Source organism: Lithobates pipiens, unplaced genomic scaffold (genome assembly GCF_037356315.1).
Source record: "Lithobates pipiens isolate NorthernLeopardFrog02 unplaced genomic scaffold, aLitPip1_a1.2 Scaffold_8, whole genome shotgun sequence".
Classification (NCBI taxonomy): Eukaryota; Metazoa; Chordata; class Amphibia; order Anura; family Ranidae; genus Lithobates; species Lithobates pipiens.
Genome location: NW_027507903.1, coordinates 560,596,258 through 560,623,652, shown reverse-complemented (window position 1 = coordinate 560,623,652; position 27,395 = coordinate 560,596,258). Strand labels below are relative to the sequence as shown.

The 27,395-nt window shown below is 43.7% G+C and overlaps 1 protein-coding gene across 1 annotated transcript in view; it reads left to right on the top strand.

Annotated features, from left to right (window-relative positions):
• LOC143960974 (C-type lectin domain family 17, member A-like) overlaps nucleotides 1-22,853 on the top strand; it is a 48,137-nt gene extending 25,284 nt beyond the window's left edge. Inside the window, exons 7-13 of the mRNA XM_077470049.1 lie at nucleotides 729-845; nucleotides 1,190-1,231; nucleotides 3,646-3,723; nucleotides 4,816-4,869; nucleotides 10,814-10,962; nucleotides 19,128-19,228; nucleotides 22,570-22,853. Coding sequence (XP_077326175.1) covers nucleotides 729-845; nucleotides 1,190-1,231; nucleotides 3,646-3,723; nucleotides 4,816-4,869; nucleotides 10,814-10,962; nucleotides 19,128-19,228; nucleotides 22,570-22,702 — 674 coding nt within the window. The 3' untranslated portion in view covers nucleotides 22,703-22,853. The remainder of the gene's footprint in view (nucleotides 1-728; nucleotides 846-1,189; nucleotides 1,232-3,645; nucleotides 3,724-4,815; nucleotides 4,870-10,813; nucleotides 10,963-19,127; nucleotides 19,229-22,569) is intronic.
• Nucleotides 22,854-27,395: the final 4,542 nt, after the last annotated feature.

The window sequence follows — 27,395 nt, the reverse complement described above, 5'->3', positions numbered from 1 at the left end:
GAACAGCTTGACAGTACCAGAACCTTTAAGCCAACCTGGCGATACTGTAAGGGTAGTTTAGATATAGGTGCATCCTCTAAACGAGTCACCAGACCTCCTGAGAGACCAGCCCTCATCCTGGCTCTCTCCAACAAGGGTCCTCCCCTGGATCTTCTCAGCTTGGCTTGGCTTCTTCCACACAGGCAAGACAGCCTAAGGACCACCTCAAGATTAGTAGGCCCCAGACAGGCTTCTGGGCCTACTTGCAGAATATGCAGCAGCACATCCTCGGCCAAGGAGGGGCCCGAGGTAACGACTGACTAAGAGCACATGGCATCTGTCCAATAAATAACCCTTTCCAAAATGCACAGTGACTAGGAACTTCCTAACTGGGCTGTTTCCGGAAAAAGAATATTCATTACAGCTCAACCTAGTTGTAATTCTCACACTGCCCTGTGGTACCAGTGACAGCTACTGGCAACAGTGGGAAATGCACAACTCAGCCAAGTTTAGAACAGAACCAAAGATACAATCAAATCTGAGCTGTTTACAGCTTAGTCGAAAACTAAATTTACACTATAGCCCCATTTTTAGGAACAGAAGGCTACAAGTAAGTAAAGAGAAGAGATGTTGAGGATTTTGGCTGATGGAGATCTATCCTCATCTATTCTATCGGGATCTGTTTGGATTGATACACATTTTGGGTCACTGAATTACTAATCCCTACATTTAATCTCTTTGTCACTAAGATGTACCAAGCAGTAAAAGGAATCATGGACCAGGATGGATGAAATTAATCTTAGTGATGTGCATCATTCTCATATTCTTGATGATCGTACTTATAACCAGCATCATGTTCATCTATTGTGAGTATTATTATTGTTTACAGATTTTAGTTTTAGGGTGAACTTCTACTTTAAGTAATTATTGTACATATGCAAGGATGAGTATATACACACTTACTAAATAAAGTTAATAACAATGACTCATATACTTCAGATGGACTAATGAATGTGTACATTGGTCCCTCACAAAAAGGTAATATCTTCCTACCAAAATATATATAGTCAAGAATCACAAACTGAAATGGACCTGCATTTGTGCAATGGCGATTTGATATTAACAACAGGTTTATCTGAAAAGGGATACAGGCATACATTGTGTGAACTAATTGATTTGAATATATATATATATTATAATTTAATTTTAGATCCCAGTATCTCCGATCAACTGTCAGACATTAAACAGAATGGTAAGTAGCACTACAGTGTCATATACAATGTCCACTTGACCCTCCCTTCTAGATTGTAAGCTCTAACGAGCAGAGCCCTCTGATGCCTCCTGTATTGATTTGTATTGTAACTGTACTATCTGCCCCCATGTTGTAAAGCGCTGCGCAAACTGTTGGTAATACTAATATACAAACCACAGAGCTGTTATATAAAATTCTAAACCAAAACCTAGGCAGATATGAAAAAAAAAAAAACGAAAAAAAAAAACACCATATAATGCAGATGTTAATGCCTTAAAGCGGTAGTAAACCCGCATTTTTTTTTTTTTTTTTTTTTAAAAACCTGCAAAGCAAAAGGCATAATGAGCTAGTATGCACCGCATACTAGCTCATTATGAAATACTTACCTTAGAACGAGGCCCCGACATCTCGCCCGATCCACGCCGAGGAAGCCGACATGCTCCCTCGGCGTCTCTTCCGGGTATCGCGGCTCCGGCGCTGTGAGTGGCCGGAGCCGCGATATCGTCACTCCCGCGCATGCGCGCGGGAGATTTAAATCCGGCCGGACGAGCGCTGCCGGATTTTCGCGGAGAGAACCCCCTTGTGTGCATGCGCCGCTGCAGTCAGCGGCGCATACCGAGGGGAATATCTCCTAAACCGTACAGGTTTAGGAGATATTTTTTTTACCTACAGGTAAGCCTTATTATAGGCTTTCCTGTAGGTAAAAGTTAAAAAAGTGGGTTTACTTCCACTTTAAGGCAACTTTGTCAATGTAAATACAAATTTAATTAGTGGTGCACTCTGGAGGTTTTGCTGCATTCTGTGTACTGGCAAGCCCTCTTTCTGGCTTAGAAGTGCTGAACAGTGATGGTGATTCAGTGTTATCTCTTTGGCTGATTGCAAACAAAAAACTATGTGGGGTATTCTGTGATTTATCTTATCTCAGCTGTTCAGCAGTCATACTAGCTGATGTAGTGCTACCCCCATAGGAGCTTCTGTAGATTCAACCGGTTCTTTCTCAACAGAGTGCAGAGGCAGCTAGGTACACAGCAACAGTTCATTCACTCCGGCTCATTAAATAGTCTAGGGCAGCCTTTCTCAACCTTTTCAACACAGAGGAACCCTTGAAATAGTTCTCCAGTCTTGGGGGAACCCCTGCTAAAAATTAGAAATCGAAAAACTCATGATACATTAGTGTGATGGTCAGTGGGAAGAATGGTCCTTACACTTGTGGTCATTGGAAAGAATTGCCTCCTTACAGATAGCTAAAAAGATCAATGGTGTCAGTGGGAACTTATCTGAGAGGCAGAAATTGCCCAATGCTGAAGGAAACCCTAGCAACCTTTGGAAGAACCCTAGGGTTCCACGGAACCCTGGTTGAGAATCACTGATCCAGGGGATTCTTTTTTGAAGTTTATTTGCTTGTAGAACTGGTAACAAGAGGGGGCTTAGGGTCATATGGGATACCCCAAAATGGGAGGTATTGCTAGCAGAGGACACTTCTCACTCAGTAAGAGTAGCACAAGTGTAGGTAGATTTGAACAGGCTACAGGGGGCCATGAAGTAGCACAGGAAAAGAGGCTTTACTCGCAGGAACCTGAAGGTTCACAGCTAGGGACCATGCAGTACAGTCGCTTGACTGCAGGAAAAGAGGATCTACTCATAGGATCCTGAAATAAATCAGTCCATAGGAGCAGCCTCTTGCAGAGTAGTCAATCATCCATTCCAAAAGGGCTTCAGGCAAAGAAGCCCACTCCTTCTCAGCTCACACATAAATTCCCTCAGGAGGGTAAAGACAACCTCCTCAGAGCTCCAGACTATTTCTCAGCACCCCAGCCACTATCTGGAAACACTTCCCCAGAGATTGGATAGGCCCTGCTTAATATTCAGGTTGATCAATTAAATGATGCCTTCCTAAGCTCTAGCAACTTCTTCTAGAGGCAGGGGGAAGAAATCAAACTCCCAGCCTGTGAAGCCTTTAACAGACCAGACCAAACAATCACTGCTTCCCTAACTACAGAAGAAGCCAAAACTAAATGTATCTAGTAGTCTAACTAGGAGAGTGACACAATATAATATGAAGATAACTTAAAGAGGTAGAAAATGCAAATCTGATTTGTGTACAAGAACACCAGACTCCAAAGCAATTCAATGTAGCATGCTTTCAGGTGTTTTCGTATTTCTAACTTGTTTTTGACCTTCTTTTGGCTTCCATTTGCTTGCATTATCTTTAACTTTGCTTTCCAAATGCTTCCAAAAGCAAGTTGGAAGCAAAAGTAGAAATAAAAAGCATTAAGGTGTCATTACATGAACCCTTCAGTATGACATTGTCACTGTATCAGGGCTCGATGGAGCGTGTACGCATGTTTCTCAGGCCTTATGAATTAATATGACTAGCTAGCATTTTTAAGGTTTGTGAACTTGTGATTTTATAGTGTCTGAAATCGAGGTGACAGCCAGGATAGAAATGGATATCGGAGCTGAAAACCTGAGACGAGTGAATCAAACTTTTGGTAAGCAAATTAATAATATATTTCACACTCCTTGTTTCAGAATTTTATCTGGTACATAAACAGCATGTACAGTAGGCCTTGTGTTTTTTTTTACGTTTTTTAAGATAAATGGTGGTGCCCATACAAACTGCTTATAGTCTTGTATTAAATTTTTTCAAAAGGCCTAATATTATTTTTTGTTGTCCAACTGTGATAACACTTTGTCTTGTTCTGATTCTTCCCAAAGCAAGCCAGACCTGAATCTGAAAAAGAAGTTCTCTCCAAATCCTTCCTATGTTCTGCGCTAAGTCATGCACACTTAGATACAGAAAGCCCTGAAACGAAGCTGTGGGAACATGTTTTTGTTGTTTAGCTTTGACTAGGCGGGGGCCTACAAACTTTTGAATGTTGGACCTACCAGCAATATTTTTCCAGGGCTCGTCTCAGTAAATAAAAGCGCTTTTTAAAATGTTGCTTAAAGCAAATATTACATGGCTCTATCAGGCTCTGACATGACATACAAACACCTCAAGGTGACATGTTCCATGTAGAGCTTTGAGGGAGCGCTGATATGGAAATAGTGGCCAACTACCGGCTCATTGCTGATTAGTCACCATCACTAACAAATACTTCCCAGCACTGTGGATCAGCTATTTACCTTCCTTTCTGAAGTCCTCTTTATCATGACGCTCCTGTACCCTGGTGACTCTGCATAAACATTTTATTTCTGGGAAGTAAAGAGGGCTCAGTAAAGAGAGAGTAGGCTGAACCAAAAATGGTGGTAGGACCCATAGATCTGTAGCTTCACCAATTTATGGGGTCCGGTTGCACTTTGCATATCAGAGGCAGCAGTGTATTTTATCATGAAATGTACACTTTAAGAAAAGGTAGGGATGGACCAAAGCTGGTTCAACCAATGATCTGATTCCCCCATACTCACCCTCAATGTGGATGGGGGAATCACTCACGCTGCGTCATTGTATTTTGACAGTAGGGAGTCTTCCCTGCAGTCAGAGTACAATGATTAGTGCTGCCAGGTATAGTTGGTGTTGGACAGAATTGAAATATCTTTTTATGGTAATGTGATAATCTAAATATAATTTTCTTATTTAGGAAACAAAATAAACAGCCTTGAAAAAGAAATTCTGACCATTAAAAGATTTGTCGGTAAGAAAACAAACATTTTTATAACTGCTTTGAAAAATCCATACCTGTTTTCTCTCTGATATAACCGATTGAAATCCATAATCTAATCTGACCGTATGCATGTCAGTGGCAGTTTTCTTTCCCAGGCTCCATTCACACTTGTAGGACTCCAAAGTTGTCCAAAGCCGACTTTGGAGTGCAACTTTGGTGCAACTTTGGATACAACTTTGGCTTCGACCAGTAATAATGGACAACTGTTGCACCCAAATTGCATTGTAAAAAATTCAGGTATGACTTTCATGCAACTTCTGAGGGTTAACATTAAGGTCTATGGCCCTCAAGTTGCATGAAAGTCCGACTAAAGTAGTGCTTGAACTACCTTGAAGTTGCTGCAACTTTGAGGCCCCTTTCACACTTGTGTGACTTGTCATGCGACTTGGGACTGCAAAGTCGCATGACAAGTCGTACCTCATGATTTCCCATGAGTACCGGTCATATCTGTGCGCCTTCAAGTCGCAGCGACTTCAAAGTAGTCCCTGCACTACTTTGGTCCGACTTTATATGACTTGAGGCAGAGACCTCTAGATTACACAGGCATTGCTTCAAGTCGCGTCAAAGTCGTGACAAAAATAACAGAAAAATCGCAGGACTTTCAAGTCGTACAAGTGTGAAAGGAGCCTAAGTAGCACATATATGAATGGGTATCACTGGAAAACATGGGGAACGACTTGTCATGCATCTTTGATGTTCAAGGTTGCATGACAGGTTGCACAAGTGTGAATGGAGCCAAAGAGGCTGTCGAAAGTTTTGAACTTTTCTTTTTATACCTTATTGTCTTAAACCTAAAGTCATGACCGGCCATGGTCCCTAAATATTTAGTTTGCTCTCGCTAAACCTTTTTTGAACAAACAGCAGTCAACAAACACTGAGGCATGTGTTTGTAAAACAATTGCATAGCAGGTAACCCAGTGAAAGTGCAAGAACATTTATTCTGTGCACAATTTTTTTTTTTATTAGACTATTTCCTTTGCTGGTTGAATGTTTTTCATTGATTTAAAAGGAAAAATAATGCATTTGGCTACTAGATGACACAAAGTATCATAGAAATATCCTATGATACTTAGTGCCATCTAGTGGCCAAATGTAGTCTTCAATCTTCCATTTTAAATGAAAAACAATCGACCAGCACAGGAAATAACCTAATAACATTTGTTTTTTTGCCGCATCTGCATAAAATGAATGTACATGCACTTTCACTGGGTGAATTGCTATAAAAAAATTTTTTAAATACACTCCTAATATTCACTCCCTTGATACCCTTTCATGTATAATATTACAAAGGCTTACTGTGCTAATGTAGCAAGAGAAAAACTCACCCAAGCTCAACCGCTATATAGTATAGTTGGTGCGTAGAGTCGTCGGTGCTTTGGCTAATTTAGTTCACAAAAGATCCATAGAAAGTACAGGCCGGCAACTCGACAGCTTCTCCATAGATAATATTTATTTAAGCATTACAGCAATAACATCATCCAAAAATACTGACACGTTTCGGCCTTAGGCCGTCATCAAAAGCATAAAAATATGACATTAAACTGTAAAAAAAAAAAAAACTTGAACTTGCCATTTCCTGTATGCCCCTCTATAAATAGCCCACAATAACCAGGGTAGGTCTGCCCTGATCACCGTGGTCAAAGTGCTTCCCTCCGTCATATACTGCCCCCTCTGCCCTTCTCTCTCCCCCCTCCTTCCTACCTGTCATCTGCCTCTGTGTCTGTCTCCGGCCGGCCCAGCCCTCCCACCGCTATTCTTATAGAATAACATTTAAAAACTTCACTGCCAGCCTCTCAATTAGAGGTTGGCATAGCCAGGGGTCAAGTCCTGGGGAAAAAAGTGTGGGAACTCCCACCCAAGATTCACTCCCCCACCAAAAAATAAAAAATAAAATGATATGCTTATATGCACGAACACTTCAAAAGTGGTATTTTTCATCCAATTTTCATATTGCTGCTCCTCTGGGTTCTCTCATTATATGGCACTGAAGATAGAGGGGGGGGGGGGGGTTCAGTGGGACACACAGAGCAAGTATGCAGGAGACTGGGGGGGGGGGGGGTGAGGAGACAGAAAAACAGGAGGGGCCGGCACTTACTATTGCGAGCTGTGTAGGCGGCTGCTGGTGTAGTACCTGCCACATAGCTCACATACTTCAAAGTCTTGCAGAACTGCTAATGGGAACTGAGTTCCTGTTGTGGAAAAAGTACAGGAACTCCGTTCCCATGCGTTCCCGCAGGACTTGAGTCCTGGGCATAGCACACTATGTCTGCTGTTTTAAAAATTGAGCAGTGCAAATACCTAATTCAGTTGTCTTCAGGCCGATCATGTGACTCGCGGCCACTTTACAGTTACGAGACAGAGCTTCTGCGGAGGAGACGAGCGGCCACGTGACTCCCCCCACGGCTGACGTCAGAGGGTGATCACGGTCCATCCCGCAGAAGCAATAGATCAGAGCTGTTAAGCGGCCGCGAGTCATGTGACCAACCTGACGACAGCTGAAATTAGGTATTAGGCTTGTTTTTTAAAACTACAGACACAGTGTGCTATGCCAGCTTCTAATAGAGGGGCTGGCATAGTTTTAAATGGATGGGTTGACAAACCATTTAACCACTTGACGAACCGCCTAACATACTTGTACTGTGGCAGGTCGGTTCTATTGCGCGAAATCACGTACCTGTACGCCATTTCATGCAATAGACACTGGGGGGCATGCATGTGCCACCGGAGGCGTGATCGTGCACTGATTGGACAGAGGGGGAGCCAACCGCCGGCCACCCGCAATTGTTCCCGAGAGGCAGAACGGCGGTTTGCCTATGTATACAAGATGGATCGCCGTTCTAACAGAGGAGAAGATGGAGATCTTGTGCTCCTGCTAAGCAGAAACACTGATCTTATCTTCATCAGGTCAGAGCATCCCCCACACAGTTAGCAAGCACCAGCTAGGCACACGGTTAACCTGTTGATCACCCCTGATGTTAACGCCTTCCCTGTCAGTATCATTAGTACAATAACGTGCATATTTTTTAGCACTGATCAATGTAATTTCACTGGTTCCCAAAAAAGTGTCATAAGTGACAGTTAGGTGTCCGATTTGTCTGCCGCAATGTCGCAGTCCCGATAAAAAAAATAAAAATAAAAAAAATCGCTCATTACCACCATTACGAGTAAAAAAACAAAATAAATAAAAATGCCATAAAAACATCCCATAGTTTCTAGATGTGATAATTTTTGCGCAAAACAATCAATATACGCTTATTGGGATTTTTTTTTGCAAAAATATGTAGCAGAATAAATATTGGCCTAAATTGGTGAAAAAAAATGATTTTTTACATTTTTATTGGATGTGTTTTATAGCAGGAAGTAAAAAAAATATATATATTTTTCTAAAAATGATCGCCCTTGTTTTGTTTATAGCGCAAACAATAAAAACCGCAGAGGTGATCAAATACTACCAAAAGAAAGCTCTATTTGTGGTAAAAAAAGGACATTAATTTTATTTGGGTATAACGTTGCATGACCGCGAAATAGTTAGTTAAAATAACACAGTGCCGTATCGCAAAAAATGGCCTGATCATTAACAGGGTAAAAGCTTCCACGGCAGAAGTGGTTAAATAAAAGTAAAATCATTTCCAAACAGTAACTTAAAGTGGTTGTAAACTCAGAATAACAAAAGAACAAAAAAAAAACTTGCAAGACAAAGGCATAATGAGCTAGTAAGCATTGCATACTAGCTCATTATGAAATACTTACCTTAGATCGAAGCTGTTGCAGCACCCCGGTTCATGGGCTCCGGCGCTGTGATTGGCCAGAGCCACGATGGCGTCACTCCAATGCATGCGCACAGGAGCCACCGGTCATGGCATGGCTACTGAAGAAATTACATGAGTGGGGCGTTTCTTCAGTGTGGATGTGCCGATGACATTGGCACATGTGGATATAGTGCATATCATCTAAACTGTGCACGTTTAGGAGATATTCATAGGGTTGCCACCTGTCCGGGATTCACCCAGACAGTCCAGGTTTTGAATCGTGTCCGGATTTCAGTCCACCTGAAACCCAGACACATTATCTAGACAGGAATGTGGCTCAGAACAAGGTTTGACAGGAGGGTGAGGGGGCACAATGTGCGCCGCATCACTATTCTCTTTGGAGTGCCCAAAAGTGTCCCAGGTCTGTTACAATCCTACAGTGTATACTAAAACAAAATAAAATTTACTATACGCGCCGCTAATGTGTTCGGGTTTGGCTTGAAGAAAAAGTGGCAACCCTAGATATTCATGGTACACACAGGTAAGCCTTATTATAGACCCCTTTCACACTGAGGCACTTTACAGGCGTTTTTTGCACTAAAAATAGCGCCTGTATACTGCCTCTTCTGCAGCCCCAATGTGAAAGCCCGAGTGCTTTCACACTGGGGCGGTGTGCTTTCGGGACAGGAAAAAAAGTCATGCAAGCAGCATATTTGGGGTGGTGCGGGAGCGGTGTATAGCGGTGGGAATTGTAATGAATGGGCGAATCTTTCAAAGCGCCTTAAAAGCGCTTTGAAATCAGCGCTAACCGGGCACTTTTAATACCTTTAAAATCCTTCTGGGGGGTTAAAAGCGTCACTAGAACAGCGGTAAAGCGCTGCTAGTTTTAGCGGTTTGCCACTAATGCCCACACCGCCCCAGTGTGAAAGGGGTCCTACTGTTCCTCAGCAAATTTCCCTGGTCTTCCCCCCTCAAGTATCCCCCCAAAAGTAACCATCAAATCCTCACTTCCGGTTATCTCTTTGCTTACCTATGTGTCCATACCTAACCTCTCCAACCCTCATGTACAGCTCACTTCTTCTTTCCCTGTCCACAGCTCCACTCGGCACCCCTATTCACAACTCGCCTTTGCCCCCCCCATCACACATCTCAAGTCTGCACCCCTCTAACTACAGCTTACACCCTCAGTCCACAACTCACCTCTGCACCTCCATCCATATTATCTCTGTTCCCCTTCTGCACCCCCATCTAAAGCTCACCCCAATCCACATCTCTCACCTTCACCACACACCTCTGCACCCCCAGCTTCCCCTACAGCTCTCACCTCTACACAACCTCCCCTTCCACATCTCTCACTTTGCACAATCTGCCTTCTGCCCTCTGTAGCTCTTTCCTACAAAGCTCCCTTCCCAGTTCTCCTTTCTGGACAAATTTCCACTCCCCTCCTCTCTGCACAATTTCCCCCTCTTCTTCCACAGTTATCCTCTCTCCGTGAAGTCAGTCTCTGGAGGGCTCCCCCCCCCACCCTTTTTTCATTCAGAACTCCCTCGCCTCTTCCACTGTCAACCAGTGCTCCAGTCCATGTGGTATGTGCAGGCTTTTTAGACGATCAAGAAGCTGTCAGAACTGTAGCTGGGGCTCCTCTGCTCCATGTTACAATGTGTGAAGAGGTGACCATGGAAGCTACCTCCTGAATCAACACAAGCAGCTGAATGTTGCCATGCTTGGACCCGAAGACCTCGAAGGCAGCAGCCCTGTGTGCACAGCTCTAGTGTGTGTGTGTGTGTGTGTGTGTGTGTGTGTGTGTGTGCGTGTGTTTTATGACAGGTCAGAGCAGAGAGGGCTGCCTGTCATAGGTGCCGGAACGGTGTTTCGGCGCGTTCCGGCAGAAAAAAGACCTGCATATACATGTCCTGCACCTAAGCTATTTGCAATTAAAGCAACAAAATAATAACCAAATGTCCAGTGACCATGACCACTTGCATATGGTGCATCCACATCTTGTGGTTGCTATCCAAAGTTAGCTGGTCAAGTGAAAAATATATACCAATTTATATTATGTTAGCTTTTCAGCTCATAGGGTCAATGTTGCTTTCTCTTTGGTAAATGGCATTTAGATTTAAGGGTACCCAGATTCCTTACCCTTATTATTGTCTTATGTAAAGGTCTCTGCACCTCCTGTCCACCAGACTGGATCATCTTGGGCTCCACTTGTTTTTATCTCTCCAAATCTCACAAGAAATGGGAGGAGTCAAAAAATGATTGCATTGCACGTGGCTCTACTCTTCTCATCTTGAAAAGCAAGAAAGAACTGGTAAGAGATTACCAATCTACGTAAATATCTCTTATATCTCTTGAGGCCTCTATGGGGAACTTCAGTTCCTGGGTCGGCACACATGCTACGGCCATTATGAAGGTTTCTGCTCTCCCTATTATATGTTTTTTATTTAATAGCATATTTTGGAGAATGAAACAGTAGGAACTAGAATGGGTGGCAGGAACACCCAAAACTCCCAGGTTAATGGGGACAGAGTCGGGAATTTTGACAGTAAGTTCTTGTTGTTAAAGCCAAACATAGGAAGCTAGGGCTGACCATTTATATGTAGTATATAGTAGTGTGATCTGATCCTTTAAAACAGTAAAATAAGCTCATAACCTGACTATCTCACCAATGGTTCACTCATGTGATAACCAGCAAGTGATTCAACTTGATAGCAACTAGGCAAAAACCCACTTTAGGTAGAGTTAGCTATTAAAGGACCCAGTGTAATATGTGTACAATGGTATAGGTAGTATAGCTAAATCTTGTTGGAGAAAGGTATTATAAACTTTCCTATCTGTGATAAGGGGCCCATTCAGGGCTGGGACAAGGGGTGGGAACAATGATTTACTGTAGGGATGTTACATAGCTGGGCACTTTAGCATCTTTGGCCTGGGTGCTGGATGGCCTTGTCACAGCACTGCGCCCATTGATCATTTAGTTTTATGGTGTCACTTGTTGCACTCTACGCACAGCCTGTAGTAGAGTAAGAGCCGGTTCACACTGCGGGCGATGCGAGGCGACACGACTTGCCTCGCCTCGATCTGACAAGTCGCCCCCGTTCTGTACAATGGAACCCTTCTGAGAGGAGCGACTCGAGTCGCTCCGACTCAGAAAAAAGGTTCCTGTACTACTTTCGGGCAACCTCGGGGCGACTTGCATTGACTTCTATACAGAAGTCATCTGCAAGTTGCCGCTGAGGTCGCGGCAGGTCGCGGCGAGGCAAGTCGGTGTCGCCTCGCATCGCCTGCAGTGTGAACCGGCCCTAAAGTTTCACATTCAGGTGTCAGAAGTTTCTGTTTGTGTTCAAATATAAGGCATGGAGCCTGGCACTGCACAGGTTAATCAATTACTGCTGTCTATAGTCTAAGACAGTGTTTCTCAACTCCAGTCCTCAAGGTGCCCCAACAGGTCATGTTTTCAGGATTTTCATTATTTTTCAAATCTTATTTGATCAGTTTCACTGCCTTAGTAATTACCACAGCTGTTTCATTAGAGGGAAATCCAGAAACCATGACCTGTTGGGGGCACCTTGAGGACTGGAGTTGAGAAACACTGGTCTAAGAACTGACACTTCCTGTGAAGAAGCAACATATCCCACAATTCCTGGGTCTCCCAGTCAGATAAGAAAAAGTAATGCGATCTGACACAGACACAAGCAGGCAGAGCAATTAACAGAGGGATCACCATTCTGGAAGAGGTGTATTTGATCACATTAGCACTCCCACAATTGTGATGCAACACAGAGGAAATGGTAAGTCATGGATTGCATGCTGTGTGACCTGAAACGAGAGTTCACCTGTCTCTTTAGCGGATAGGGGCAAGCCAGGTGAATGAATACATGGACATAGGAGAATAGATCAGTAATGACACTACAAATTGTAGACACAACATATGAGTTCATCATTACAAGGTAAGGCCAATGCTCCGTGACCCTCTGCAGAAATAAGTGTGATTGGTAATCACCACCATCTCCGTGTGCAATGCCTGCTCACCTCAAACAAAGACCCCCTTGGGTCTATTGGCACTTTTAATAATAATTCACAGACGGGTCAGCTCGATCGTACACATTTTTTTGGCTAATGGCTCCAGGAATACCAGGACCTTTCCATAGACAATTTCTTTCTCCACATTACAGTTTCTCTGTTGGATTGGCTCTGCAGACTTCTCTTGTCCGTCGCTGATACCTGTAGGTTTCCTTCCAATCCAAGGTTTGTTGGTGGCGGAGTTCCTCTGGGATTGTAAGGCCCCCTTTATATCTGGGTATATATGGGGGATTCCTGTGAGGAGTCAGTCAGATTCGCTCTCTTTACTCGGCTCCACCCCTTTCTCCGATGAGCAGGCATTGCACACGGAGGTGGTGGTGATTACTTATCACACTTATTTTTTCAGAGAGTGTCACAGAGCATGGATTGAGTTTATTCACGTTTCTTCAGCAATCAAGAGTTTTTTATTGATATCATTGTGCATGTGGACTTTTTTACATATATAATATTTTTTAAAGATTGCAGTTCATCACATATTCACTGGAGTTTATTATAAAGTTTATATTTGAAATTTAGCGCACTATTATTATTATTTTTATTATTCAATCATATGTGGTTCCAGAACACATTTTAAATAGTTGCAGCTGTTCATTTCATGAATATAATTAGTCACATTATTTATAGTTTTTAGCTTGTTTGTTATGCCGCGTACACACGATCAGACAATCCCATTCACCTGGTGAAAAAAGTATAAATAAAAAACACAACACAAGTTTTTAAAATTATTTATTGGACAGCTCCAGTGGTCTTCTCTTCTTCCATCTTCGGGGGTCTTCTCGCCAGACTCCTCTGCTATCTTCTGCTCTTTTACTAGCTCTTTTACTAGCGGAGGAGCCCAGCTTTCTTCTTCTTCGTCATCGATGCCGCCCGGGGGTCTTCTTCCGACTCCAGGGTCTTGTCCCACTCTTCTGGGGTCTTGTCTCCCTCTTCGCTTCTTCTTCCGGGCCTCCGCTTTCTTCTTCCAGCTCTTTTACTAGCGTTGGCCCGGTCTTCGGTCGCCGCCGCTGCCTTCTCGCCTTCTCTTCTTTTCTTCTTCCTTGAGATGTTGACTCGACGCTCTCTCTGGTCGCAATGACAGGGATGCGTTATGCGGCAACTTATATAGGGACAAGGGACGGGGTCACCGGGTGATGTCACATGGTCACCCCACCCCTTATGATGTCACAGTCCCGTTGGATGCTGGGACTGTGAAATCATAAGGGACGGGGTCACCATGTGACATCACCTGGTATTAGTCTTCTCAGCGCTTTAGTCATTTATTGCCCTGTTCATGAGAGCTTGCAATCAATGCCTTTAACCACTTGCCTACAGGGCACTTTCACCCCCTTCCTGCCCAGACCAATTTTCAGCTTTCAGTGCTCTCACACTTTCAATAACAATTACTCAGTCATGCAACACTGTACCCAAATGAAATTTGCGTCCTTTTTTTCCCACAAATGGAACTTTCTTTTGGTGGTAATTAATCACTAGTGGGTGTTTTATTTTTTGTGCTATAAATAAAAAAGACTGAACATTTGGTGAAAAAAATGCCTTTTTCTTTGTTTCTGTCATAAAATTTAGCAAATTAGTAATATTGCTTCATAAATTTTGTCCAAAATTGATATGGCTACATATCTTTGCTGAAAATAACCCTAATTAGTGTATATTATTTGGTCTTTGTGAAAGTTATAGAGCATGGATATGCAATTAGCGGACCTCCAGCTGTTGCAGAACTACAAGTCCCATGAATCATAGCAAGACTCTGACAGCCACAAGCATTACACCCCGAGGCAGAGGCATGATGGGACTTGTAGTTTTGCAACAGCTGGAGGTCCGCTAATTGCATATTCCTGTTATAGAGTCTACAAGCTATGGTGCCAATCATTGAAAATTGATCACACCTGATGTACTGAAGACCTATCTCATTTCTTGAGACACTAACAAGCCAGGAAAGTACAAATACCCACAAAATTAGCTAATTTTGGAAAGCAGACACCCCAACATATAATCTTTGAGGCATAATGAGTCTTTTGAACGGTTCATTTTTTTACAGAAGTTTTTGGAAAATGTGGGAAAAAAAATGAAACCGCATTTTTTTCCCACAAAGTTGTCAATTTTTAAGATATTTCCAACACAGCATGTACATGGCAAAAATGACACTCCAAAATACATTCTGCTACTCCTCCTGAGTATGGCAGATACATGTCTGGGCGCCGGGGGAAGAGGGCATAGTGCAGAAGGAAGGAGGAGCTCCATGCCGGGGAGCTTCACCTCCTTTCTGCACCTCTCAGCACTGCCAGCTGTACATTGAGAACTGATCTGGGGACAGCTCCGATGGGAACGGCATGAGTAGAACCAGCAGGAGACTGTCACTGAAAAGAGCCAGACACCCAGAGAAAGGGAGGGGGGTTGAAACCTAAGAGGCAGGGCCGTCTTAACGCACAGGCAGGGGCCCGAGGTGCATGGGGAGCCCCTCCCCCATTGGAGGAGTGGCGTCATCTCTTGGAAGGTTCCCCTCACTCCATGACGATCTTTACTGATCACAAGAATCTACAATACCTACAGAATGCTAAACGTCTGAACCCCAGACAGGCCAGGTGGAGTCTCTTCTTTTCCCGTTTTAAATTCACGATTACGTACAAACCTGGTTCCTGCAACGGTCGAGCTGATGCGCTCTCTAGGTCATTTGACACTTTGGACGAGGAGTCCACCCCTGATCCTGAGCCTAACATTCCTACCTCATGCATTGTTGCCCATTCTACCACCCTGGAATCGAAAATTCCCCCTAGCAAGACCTGTGTTCCATGGAGCTAAGAGCTAAGATCCTTCCTTGGGGACATGATTCCAAGGTGGCAGGTCATGCTGGGTTCCTCCGATCCTTCCTGCTCATCAGTGGTCACTACTGGTGGCCTAATCTCCGCTCGGATGTTAAAGACTACGTTAAGGCTTGTCACGTCTGTGCTCAGTCTAAATCTTCCACTCAAGCCCCTGCTGGTCTTCCCATGCTCTTGCCCATTCCTAAGGAGCCCTGGTCTCATATCGCCATGGATTTTATCACTGATCTTCCACTGTCGGAGAATAATATGGCCATTTGGGTGGTAATCGATCGGTTCTCCAAGATGGCTCATTTTGTTCCTCTTCCTGGTCTCCCTTCTGCCTCTGCCTTAGTTCCCATTTTTGTACGAGAGATTTTCTGCCTTCATGGTGTTCCTTCCCATGTCGTTTCGGACAGGTGTGTGCAGTTTACTTCTCGTTTTTGGAGAGCCTTTTGCAAATCCCTCGACATTACCTTGGATTTTACCTCTTCTTACCATCCTCAATCCAATGGCCAGACTGAGAGGGTTAATCAGGAGTTGGAGGTCTCCGTACCTTGGTCTCGGCCCAACATGATGATTGGGCATCACTATTACCGTGGGCTGAGTTCTCCCACAATAATCATGTCAACGTCAGTTCTCAGAAAACACCCTTTGTCACTGTTTATGGAAGACATCCTCAACTCCCTCTTCCTATAACTTGTTCTTCTGACATTCCAGCTTTGGCTACTGTTCAGAAATCCTTCAATTCCATGTGGGCTGACGTTCATGATTCCCTCCAGAAAGCTGCCAACAAATTCAAGAGTTTTGATGACTGTCGCAGGAGTAAGCCACCTTCTCTTCAGCCAGGAGACAAAGTCTGGCTCTCCACCAGGAACATCAAACTCCGGGTTCCTTCTCTCAAATTTGCCCCAAGATTCATTGGTCCGTACACCATAACTTCTAAACTGAATCCGGTTTGTTTCAAGCTCCAGATTCCCAAAAGCCTCAAAATCTCTAACTCCTTCCATGTTGCCCTTCTGAAGCCTTTAGTCCTCAATAAGTTCTCTCGTCCTCTCTCTACCGTAGCACCAGTCTCTGAGGATGATCAGGGGTATGAGGTTAGCCAAATTTTGGATTCCCGACTCTGTAGAGGCATTTTCCAGTACCTCATGCACTGGAAAGGGTTTGGTCCTGAGTAGAGGTCGTGGATTTCGGCTTCTGAGGTCTTTGCACCTCGTCTGTTGAGGAAGTTTCATTTGAAGTTCCCCTCTAAACCTGGTCCCAGGCGGGGAAGGAGGAGGCCTCGTAAGAGGGGGGGTACTGTCATGGGTATGCAATAGAGTTTGTCTGCTTACCTGTCTCCATGTGTTCATCTCTAGAGACCAGCCGACCCTCACCTGACTGCTTTTGTAATCCATCCTCTGGCATGGCTCCACCCTATCTCCTTTTAGAGAACTCTATATTAACCTGTGTACTGCAGCCTAACCCTGCTGATCAACTTTTGTGTGTTTGGCTTCAGTTACCTGCCGTGTGTTCTTCTGTTACCAACTTTGGCGTGTCCCTGACTATCCCTGCTTGCCTGTGATCCTGACCTTTTGGCGTGTCCCTAACTATCTCTGTCTGCTTGTGGCCCCGACCTTGGCTTTATCCCTCACTATCCCTATCCTCCTGTTGCCTACTGTGGGTGTGAGCTGGGGGACCCTGGGGGGCGCGGCCTGGAGTCAGTTGCAGCCCAGTCCATCCTCACCACTAGACTCGCTGGTGAACACCTGCTGGCTCTTAGACTCCTCGCCTCAGGGAATCTTACGCTCTAACCCCGGTGGGATCTGTCTTGGTGTTCCGGCGGCCCTGCCTTCCTTATCACCTTGACCCCCGTCCGCAGCAGTCAGCCGTAGGGTCCACAACCTTGCGGTGCACTCCTGATCCCTACGGTGTGCATCTGTCATCTGCCCTCAAGGTGACCTGACATCCTGCACTGTACCCCTCTCCCCCCCTGTACTGTGCCCTCTTGTACTGTACCCCTCTCCCCCTGTACTCTGCCCTCCTGTACTGTGCCCTTCTCCCCCCTGTACTCTGCCCTTCTGTACTATGCCCCTCAGCCAAGTATACTGTCTGAGTGCGGCGATGTACAAGGACACAAGAGCCTTCCCCACTCTACCCATATGAATGTCTATACAGTAACAACATCTTCTAAAGTGCAGTGCAAGGACATTTTTCCTTCCAGCAACACCATCAAGGTGCAGGGACATTTATTCCTTCAGTGCACCACATATGCAGGTGCATTTCTACCTAAGACCCTGTTCACCCATACTGTAGCGACCTGTGTTTTAAAAATTGTGAATTATTTGTTTTTGTTATTTTTGGCCGGCAAGTCGCTGGTCTTGTCTGGGGTGCAAATTAGTCTAGCACCGGCCCTGGGAGAGAAGAGCCGGTAACAGCTAGTAACTGGTCTATGTTTACATTTCATGATCGGCTCTGAATGGATCACAGCCGATCATGTGGTAAACAGCTGCCAGCCATTGGCTGTTTACCTGGGAACCACTGACTGTGCAGGACTGTGCGCCCGTGATTGCGCGCATGCCCTGTGTGAATGGACAAAGAAAGAGCCGCACCGCTCCGCTGTCATGCGACGGTGGGCGGGCAGCAACAGGTTACATTTATATAATCTGTGTCTGTTTTGAAGGAGCAGGCTCGTATTTGCAGCCCAAAGAACCAGATCTAAACAAAACCTGGCAATACTGACACAACCAGTTGCAAGGGTAGATATATTTTGCCACTCCATTGATGGGTCACAACAGTAATATATTTAGGTTTTGTGCTGCCCTAGTGCACCCCCTAATTTAAAAATGACCCACCCCTTCCTTTCAAGGCCACACCCCTTGCTGTTTAAGACCCACCCTGAAAAGTTCTAGTGGAGACACTAGTTCTGAGGGCCTGGGGGAATGGATTCCCTTAATTTGCATAGATTTCCTCTCACTTCATGTATGGCTATGGGGCAAAAAGTGAAGGGAAATCTCTGCAATGGGACAGGGATGGTAAAAAATAAACTGACAGGGGTTATAACCCTTCCTTACTCTATCCAAAGTGAAAAAGAAAGTGTTGCCTATAGTTCTACTTTAAGCACAAATTTCTGATAATTTTATAGAGAGGATTAAGAAGATATAACCATGCCAATGGTGCAGAAGAAAACCTATAGCACGGTGAGGAAGGTTTGTGGTCCAGGATGAGAGGACAGTCAAAATTAGAAGCGCCCCCCACAGTTGTGGAATGCCAGTGCCTGCTTCCCGGAAGCAGTGCGGCCACTTTATGGGGGCGCTAGATTAATTTGCCTCTCAGCCCAGGCCTCCCCATAAGACTGGTGCTACGCTAACAGTGTAGCGCAAGCTGGTGGAGACTCTTTCCCTGCTGCCCCCCTGCAAAGTGCTGCCCTAGGCCTGGGCCTCATCGGCCTAGGCCAGGATACAGCGTTGGGTCATAGTGGTGGTCCACCATATGATATAGAGCTAGCTCATCTATCAATTGTATTACCTAATTTAATATATAACCTCACGGTTGTGTGTTTTGTTATCTTCTGTGATATATTCAACTGTTTATGAAATATTTTCTCCCTTTTTCACAGGATGTACTACTCCCAGCAACTGGTAATAAGAGATTCTGGATTGGGCTAAAGAAATTTTCCGGAGTTTGGAAATGGGTGGATGAAACTGTCACAACATTTGTGTGAGTGGTATACTGTAGTTTACATGTAAACATTGTAATGAATGAATTTACACTGTTAGTCCAATACTACACTATATTATCAAAAGTATTGGGACACCTGCCTTTACAGGCAAGTGACCTTTAATGGCATCCCAGTCTTAGGCCGTGGCATTCAATATTGAGTTGGCCGACCCTTTGCAGCTATAACGGTTTAGGAGTGTGTTTATGGGAATGTTTAACCATTCTTCAGGAAGAGCATTTGTGAGGTCATTCACTGATGCTGGACAAGAAGGCCTGGCTCGCAGTCTCCACTCATCCATGTCTTTATGGACCTTGCTTTGTGTACTGGTCCAGATCATTTGGTGGATGGGGGATTATGGTGTGGGGCTTGGCCCCTTAGTTGCAGTGAAGGGAACTCTTAAGGTTCATGTGCCTGAAAAGGCAGGCATCCCAATACTTTTGGTAATATAGTGTATTTTTATTATGTGAGCCCAAACTAATAAAGTTTGCATGCACATTTGTGATAAGCTACTCATTGTAGTTGCTTCCTATTGGATAGCCACAGGTTCTCAAAGATGTACCTGAAAGAGAAGTGCTGTGTTTTTCTGTTGCTTTAAAATAGGCCATTTTGTTTTTAGATATAAGGTCATGATTAAAACCCCAATCAGTGTGTGTTTCATATGGGGGAGATTTTCCTTTACTTTCTGTCCTGAAAACACAACAGGAAATGAGAGCACATATCTCCAAAGGGAAGGAAGTCCTCATTTGAGACAGCTGTTACTAGAACAGGTGTCCCCATCGGGGAAAAGGTATTTCTGTTCCTGTCCTGATAATTGTATTGTTAACCACTTCAGCCCCAGAAGGATTTACCCCCTTCCCGACCAGAGCACTTTTTTTCAAAACTGTACTGCGTCGCTTTAACTGACAATTGTGTGCGACTTTACATCAAAACAAAATTTACGTCCTTTTTTTCCCACAAATAGAGCTTTCTTTTGCTGGTATTTGATTATTTTTTGCGCTATAAACAAAAAAAGAGCGACAATGAACAAAATGCTATATTTTTTACTTTTTGCTATAATAAATATCCACAAAATATAGAAAAAAAAAAAAACTTCTTTCTCAGTTTAAGCCGATATGTATTCTTCTACATATTTTTGGTGAAAAAACGCTGCAATAAGCGTATATTGATTGGTTTGTACAAAATATATATATAGTATCTACAAAATAGGGGATAGATTTATGGCATTTTTATTATTATTATTTTAAGTAACGGTGACAACAGTCTAACACGGACTGGACCATCACTTTGGAGACTTCCCTCTTCCTTTTGTGTCTCTGGACAGGAAATCAAAGGAAATCTCTCCAACAGAGCACAGACAGCAAAAAAAAATAAAAAAAAACCTGAAGGGAGTTTTAACCATTCTCTACACTGACCAAAATAAAAAAAATGACAGTTTTATATAAATGTTAAAAAAAACTGAGGGACATACTTATAGTAGAAAGTTGACACTGATTGAACCAGAAGGACTTGTGTATTTTTTCAACCAGACTAACTATGTAACTATGACACTTAGCAGAACACAGACCTGCATGTCTTCTTTGACCTGAGACCAAGCCCCTTGTGTCTCCAAAATCTGGTACACTGCGTTTTACCAAAAACAGCTAGAATCCTTTCCCACTGTCTCTGGCCTGCTTTCTCCCTCTCCATTTATCTCACATATGGTTGTCTAACTGAACGCAGGAATTACTTGTTTTACTTTGGGCACCACTAGCAAGCTTCAGGCCTCCATCAACTAGTGTGGCCCCACATTCCCTGAAGGAGCAACAATGGAAATAGTCCATATTTTACACATACACCCACATAACACACCCAACAAGCCCAACTCTGAAACTGTGGGGCCTTGGGTAAAGAAAGCAATCCCCAGTAACCCTACCTGATGAGCTGACCCTTCTCATCCCAGCCCCTTCCTGGCACATCCAGGGGCATACTCACTCCATACGGTATGGACCACATGCAAGGTGATTAGGAAGATGTTTCTTTTAGTTGTTTTACTAACAGGAATTATAGAATACAGCATAATTGCTATGCTAAGTATGTGATGGGAACAGCTGAAATTCAGAAGGATTACTCAAAATTCCATTCTCTGCCCATAACAGTTTAAAACATTCAGTCCTCCAGCTACCCTGGTTAGGCCCACCGAGGGGTAGGAAGAGTTCTGGTGTTCTGCAGGGGGAAAGCCTTGATATAGAGAACTAAATGTTTTCTGCCGGTGTCCCATGAGAGCCTAATTCAGGAAATCTTGTTCTCTCTGTCTCTTTCCTACTATTAACAACTGCCCAACTCCTCCTAACTCTCCTATTTATATACTCCGTCACCTAGCCAAGGGAGACCCTAGTGCCCAAACTAGATACTACTACTCATGCTCAATCCAATAAGGGGAGCCACATGAATACTAAGACAGCCTAGTCCAGCCTTTCTCAACCTTTGGCGTAGACCTTGAAGTACCTTTATGGTTTCAGGGAACCCCTGCTGATAATTAATATCTACAGCTCAGGTCACATTACTTTGATGGTCAAAAGGAAGAATGCACCTTACATTTAGGGACAGAAGGAAGAATCCTCTCTTATAAACAGCTAAAAGAAATGATTGGTGTCAGTGGTTACTCATCTGAGAGGCAGAAGTTGTTTATTGCTTTAAAACTACCTATACCATAAAACTACCTATAGCAACCCCTATCAACCTCTGGAGAAAGCCCAGGGTTCCACGGAGCCCCGGTTAAGAAAGGCTGACCTAGTCACTTTTGGGTTTTGGGGCTCCTGTGGTGCTCTACTGGGGATATATGCAGACATGTTACCACCTGGAGATACTTGCTAGGCCATACTCAGGACAGCTTGCTACATTTTTTATTTCAAAGGTACACTTTAAAGCTATAAATGTCATGTACATGCTACTCCAGTGTATTAGTGAACTTGTGCAAATATTTTAAGTGTATCACCAGACAAAGCTTTTTGTTTCTATTCAAAAGCATGCAAAGATGTTTGAAGCTTTATCAGTTTTACCTGCTTTCTGTGGATCAGTTGGGAAGAGTTACCCTCTCGGTAATAACGTTTGACCATGCCAATAAGTGACAGACACTGACATAAAGGCACTCTCTTTTACCTTTGTTTGGCTAAACAAATAATAATCAGTTGAGGGTCTTAGAACATCCAGCATACTGTACGTTTCTGTACAGCTTTGTGTCTGGATTGTTTTGCATGCTATGCATGGGTTAATCACCATAAAACTACCTATAGTTATTAGGCCTTTTCTGGACAACTGTACACACACCTACAATTTCTAACAAATTTTATTTGGTCTTCAGAAACTGGAATCGTGGTGAACCAAACAACTATGACACTCGAGAGTACTGTGCAGAGATGATATCAGGGGGATGGAATGACTTGAACTGCGACAACACCATAGACTACATTTGTCAAAGAGTGGCAGACTGCTGAGATACTACTACTACCACTATATGCTCATCTGTTACTCCTTCCTCATCTCCTTCCTCATCCTCCCATCCATAGGACTCTCATCTGTTACTATCAAAGTTCAAGTGAACTTTTAGTTTAAAGTGAAAATAAAGTCGGCAGATACTCATCTCCACTTTCCAGCGGTGTGTCCTTTAGATCCCTTGCCATTGCCAGCTGCTCACAGTTTCCCCAGGCCTTTTCTGGCTCTTCGGCCTGTTGATTGTTTGGGAAAGAATGAGGTGACTTCAGTGCATGTGCATTGGAGTCATGCATTCTAGCACCCCTACAGTGCATCGGAAATGTCCACGGAGCTCCACATGAACAGCTCAGTGTTCCTTCGGTAGAGGATTGTGATTAGACAGGTACGGTTGTGTTATTGCAGAAGAGACACTGCATATCTCTTTTACAATATAAAGCTGCTTGCTGCTACATTTTTTTATTTTAGGTTTTAGTTCCACTTTAAATCAGATAAATGCATTCCAGGTGCATCAACACTGTAAGGTTCAAATCTTACAGTTTGTTTTTTCATAAGAAAGCAGCCAAAGCCTGTCTCCTGCCAGCATGCTGCAGAGAAGGATCCTTGCTCTCTGTGTGGAAGCAGTGGTTCATCTACAAAGGTCCAACACACACCAGCTAAAACCAACCAACATGCAACATTAACTTTGTTGATTGGAGATGTGCAATGTGCTGACAGGGGATAGGCCTTTCTACTTACGCTGTGGCTGTTTTCTAAAGAAAACCCTCAGTAAGAAATTTCATAGCTTTTTTTTGATAAACCTGAAATGTATTTAGCTAATTTAAACTGGAATTTAAATATATAATGCTAGTAATGGGTACTCCTCTACAAGGTAGACTTAAAATAGATGTAAACCCACTCTCATTCTTTCTAAACTACTGCAATACTGGTTATCTAGAAGGATATACATGCCTCCTTCAGTAGATTGCTTTAAGAAAGGCCTGGATACTTTCCTGATGGTACATAATATAACTAGGTACTAACATAGGTAAAGTTGATCCAGGGAAAATCCGATCGCCTATTGGGGGATCAGGAAGGAATTTTTTTCCCCTGCTGTAGCAAATTGGAGCATGCTCTGCTGGTTTTTTTTTCCGCCTTCCTCTGGATCAATTGTGGGCATAAAATTGGGTATCTGGATTGTACGATTATTTTTTGTTTTATTTATTTGTTTTTAAGGTTGAACTGGATGGACCTTATGTCTTTTTTCAACCTGACTAACTATGTATACTTATCTCTCAAATGTCTCCCCTCTGTCTGCTATGAGACCCAAAAAACGGCAGATTTTGTGGGTGGGTCTGTTTTCCAGGGCTCAGTGGGTGGAGTTGTGATGTCAGTAGACTCCCCGCCCACCTCTACACTCCCCTTATCAACATGCATTTTCTCCTGTGTATTTCTTACACTGAACTTCTGCTATGATCTCTAACATCCAGTCAAAACCCAGAAAAGTCCCCACATGACTTCAGCATGCCCAATCATGCTGAGGTGTGGAACAGTCAATCCTTGCAGAACTGCTGAAGAAAGGAGTGGGGTTGGGAATTAAAAAATAATGCATGTCTTAGGCTAGTGCACGAGATATGTAAATCACCTGTCAATCACAGCAAGGGGGAAGAACGGACAAAGATTTCACAGTTTGTCCATTTTATTTCACTGAAAAAAAATATGAGGATTGCTCGGAGCTGGATTAACTCTTTGTGGTAAGACTGGGCACAGCTGAAATCCCATACTCTATATTGTGCCAGACAAAAAAAAAATGTTTTTGTTGGTTTTACATCCACTTTAAAGCACTTCCACATAGTTTGTTCTGATTCTCACAAAAGGAGGTCATTCCAACTATTGAATGGTTGCATCACTTTGCATCCATATTGGGAACATCAACCTACTTCAGCTGCTGCCTAATATGAGTATTAAGCTTCCTACATTTGTGCATTGCAATGGACTGCTGCAGATCACAGGTCCACTGTTTTCTTGGATTCATTTGATCCTTTTGGTATAATAAATATACCAATTAAAGTATTTTGTTATATTTGTTCAATAAGTGCAAAAGATGCCTGCTGATCCTGCCAGAAATACAGTGTCATCCTGTGCATAATACAGTGCTATCTCAGAGTTATCAGGAAGTATATTAGGATTAAAGAACTCCTCACTGGATGTTATGTGGAAGGTTTGAAGGTAAGCTGTTCTGTTCTAGAATGCCAATACTGCTCTTTCCTGGGTGCAGTGCAGTAGGGATCATTATCACCCTAGGACAGGAAGTGTGTTACTGGCAGAATCATCAGGTAAAATTAAACGCAAAACGTTTTGGAAAAAAACAAACGAATGTGCAGCCACCATGTCTAAAGAGCTGCTGTAAGCTGCAATATATATTTTTTTTTCTTGGATGTAGATACATTTTATTTATCCTAGTGAAGTGGAAATTACCTTGTATAGATACATAAATGGTCTATTTTGTAAAAATCTATGGAAAGGCCAGGTTCCTGCAAGAGAAGGGGAATTATGCTCACCTTGTGTGCAACCCATGACATCTTCTACCTCTGGGCTTCAGATGTAATCAGTCTCTTTGGCATTTGACACTTCCAGGAGTGTCCGATTCCTGTGTCTCCCACTGCATGCTGGTTTCTTCCTCTGTCTCCTACATCACTACAAGACTCATCAGTGACATAGGGGTAAAAGGAAAGTTCCAAAGTGTGGTGGAGGACACAGGCATGTTGACACCAAGAATACCCCCCCCCCCCCGCCTTTTTATTGTATTGGACTGTATTGTGACAGAGCTGTTATAGACCCCTTTCACACTCAGGCGCTTTTCAAGCGCGTTAGCGTTAAAAAAAGCACCTGTGAAGCGCTTGAAAGAAGCCTCATCTGCAATCCCAATGTGAAAGCCCAAGTGCTTTAAGAGCCCTTTCACAATGTCAGTGCCCGAAAAACGCTAGTAAAGCGCCGCCTAAACTAGCAGCGCTTTACCAGTGTTTTTCAAGTGCTATTGGGGCGCTTTTAACCCCTGCTAGTGGCCAAATAAGGGGTTAAAAGCGCCCACAAAACGCTGCTGCCAAAAGCGTTTTTCAGACGTTTTTCAGGCGCTTCCCATTGATTTCAATGGCAAGGAGCACTTTAGGAGCTGTGTATTCACCGCTACAAAAGCGATGCAAAGAAGCTGCTTGCAGGACTTTTTTTTAACGCCCTGCCAGCGCAGCGCCTCAGTGTGAAAACACTCGGGCTTTTACATTGGGATTGCAGTTGCGGCTTCTTTCAGGTGCTTTTTTTAACGCTAAAACGTCTGAAAAACGCCCCAGTGTGAAAGGGATCTCAGTGTGAAAGCACTTGGGCTTTTACATTGGGATTGCAGTTGCGGCTTCTTTCACGCGCTTTACAGGTGCTTTTTTTAACGCTAAAGCGCCTGAAAAACGCCCCAGTGTGAAAGGGGTCTTAAAGAGGAGGTCCAGGCTCCTTCAGAAAAAAATAAGTCAGCAAATAAAAATACTGTAGCTGCGGACTTTTAATATTAGAACACTAAGACCCCTTTCACACCACACCGCCGATAGCGTGGGCGGTAAAACGCCGCTATTTTTAGCAGCGTTTTACCGCCGGATTTGCGGCGGATTTGGGATGCATTTCGGCCACTAGCGGGGCGCTTTTACTCCCGCTAGCGGCCGAGAAAGGGTTAAAACTTCCGGCAATATGCCGCAATATTGGCATTTTGCCGGAAGTATTACAGCGCTGCCCCATTGATTTAAATGGGGAGCAGCGGTGGAGGAGCGGTAAACACACCGCTCCTTCACCGCTCCAAAAAAGCTGCTGGCAGGACTTTTCCCTGATGTCCTGCCAGCGCACCACTGTAGTGTGAAAGCCCTTGGGCTTTCACACTACATACAATGGTGCAGCTTCTTTAGGGCGGATTGCAGGCGCTATTTCTAACGCTATAGTGCCTGCAAAACGCCCTGGTGTGAAAGGGGTGTTACCTGTCCAGGAATCAAGCGATGTCGGCACCCCAACTGATTTTTCCATCAACTCTCTCGGCTTGTTTCCCGTACAAGCCAAAGCTTTTTGTGGCTTCACAGCTTTTTCCATACTGTGCATTTGTGAAGCGCATTGCACTTTATGAATGGCCCTGCGGTGGGGGAAGGAGGAGGGGGGCTGAAATTCTGGGTGATCACATGGACGTGGGTACCTATCAAAACCAGGTACCCGCTCCCCCCCTTGAAAGGTGCCAAATGTGGCATTGGAGGGGGGGGGGAGGCGATAAGTGGAGCATCCCCTTTTGGGTGGAGCTCTGCTTTAACTATCTAGATTTCAAAATCAGTTGAGGTCAGTTTGTTGTTCACTTTAGAGCCTCCATTCACCAATATATTGGTAAATGCAACAACAGACTTCAAAATTCATACAAATGCATCAAAATCCCACCTGTACTTCCCTGTACTCCCCTCTTTAAAAAAAATGCATGTTCAGATTTCTGTATATAAATCTTGTCTCTTCGGTATTGTTTGGCAGATGGGAACCAAGGCCACCAAATACTGGAAGCTTACTCGCTGTTTTTTCTGTGTAGTTGGCCTTTATACCACATCCATGATACCTTCAGATTTTTGCCCTTTGGCTTCTATAAACAGTGTGTTGCTTTTTTCATGTAAATAAGGCCAATTATTTTTTAATGTTGAATGAAAGAATACA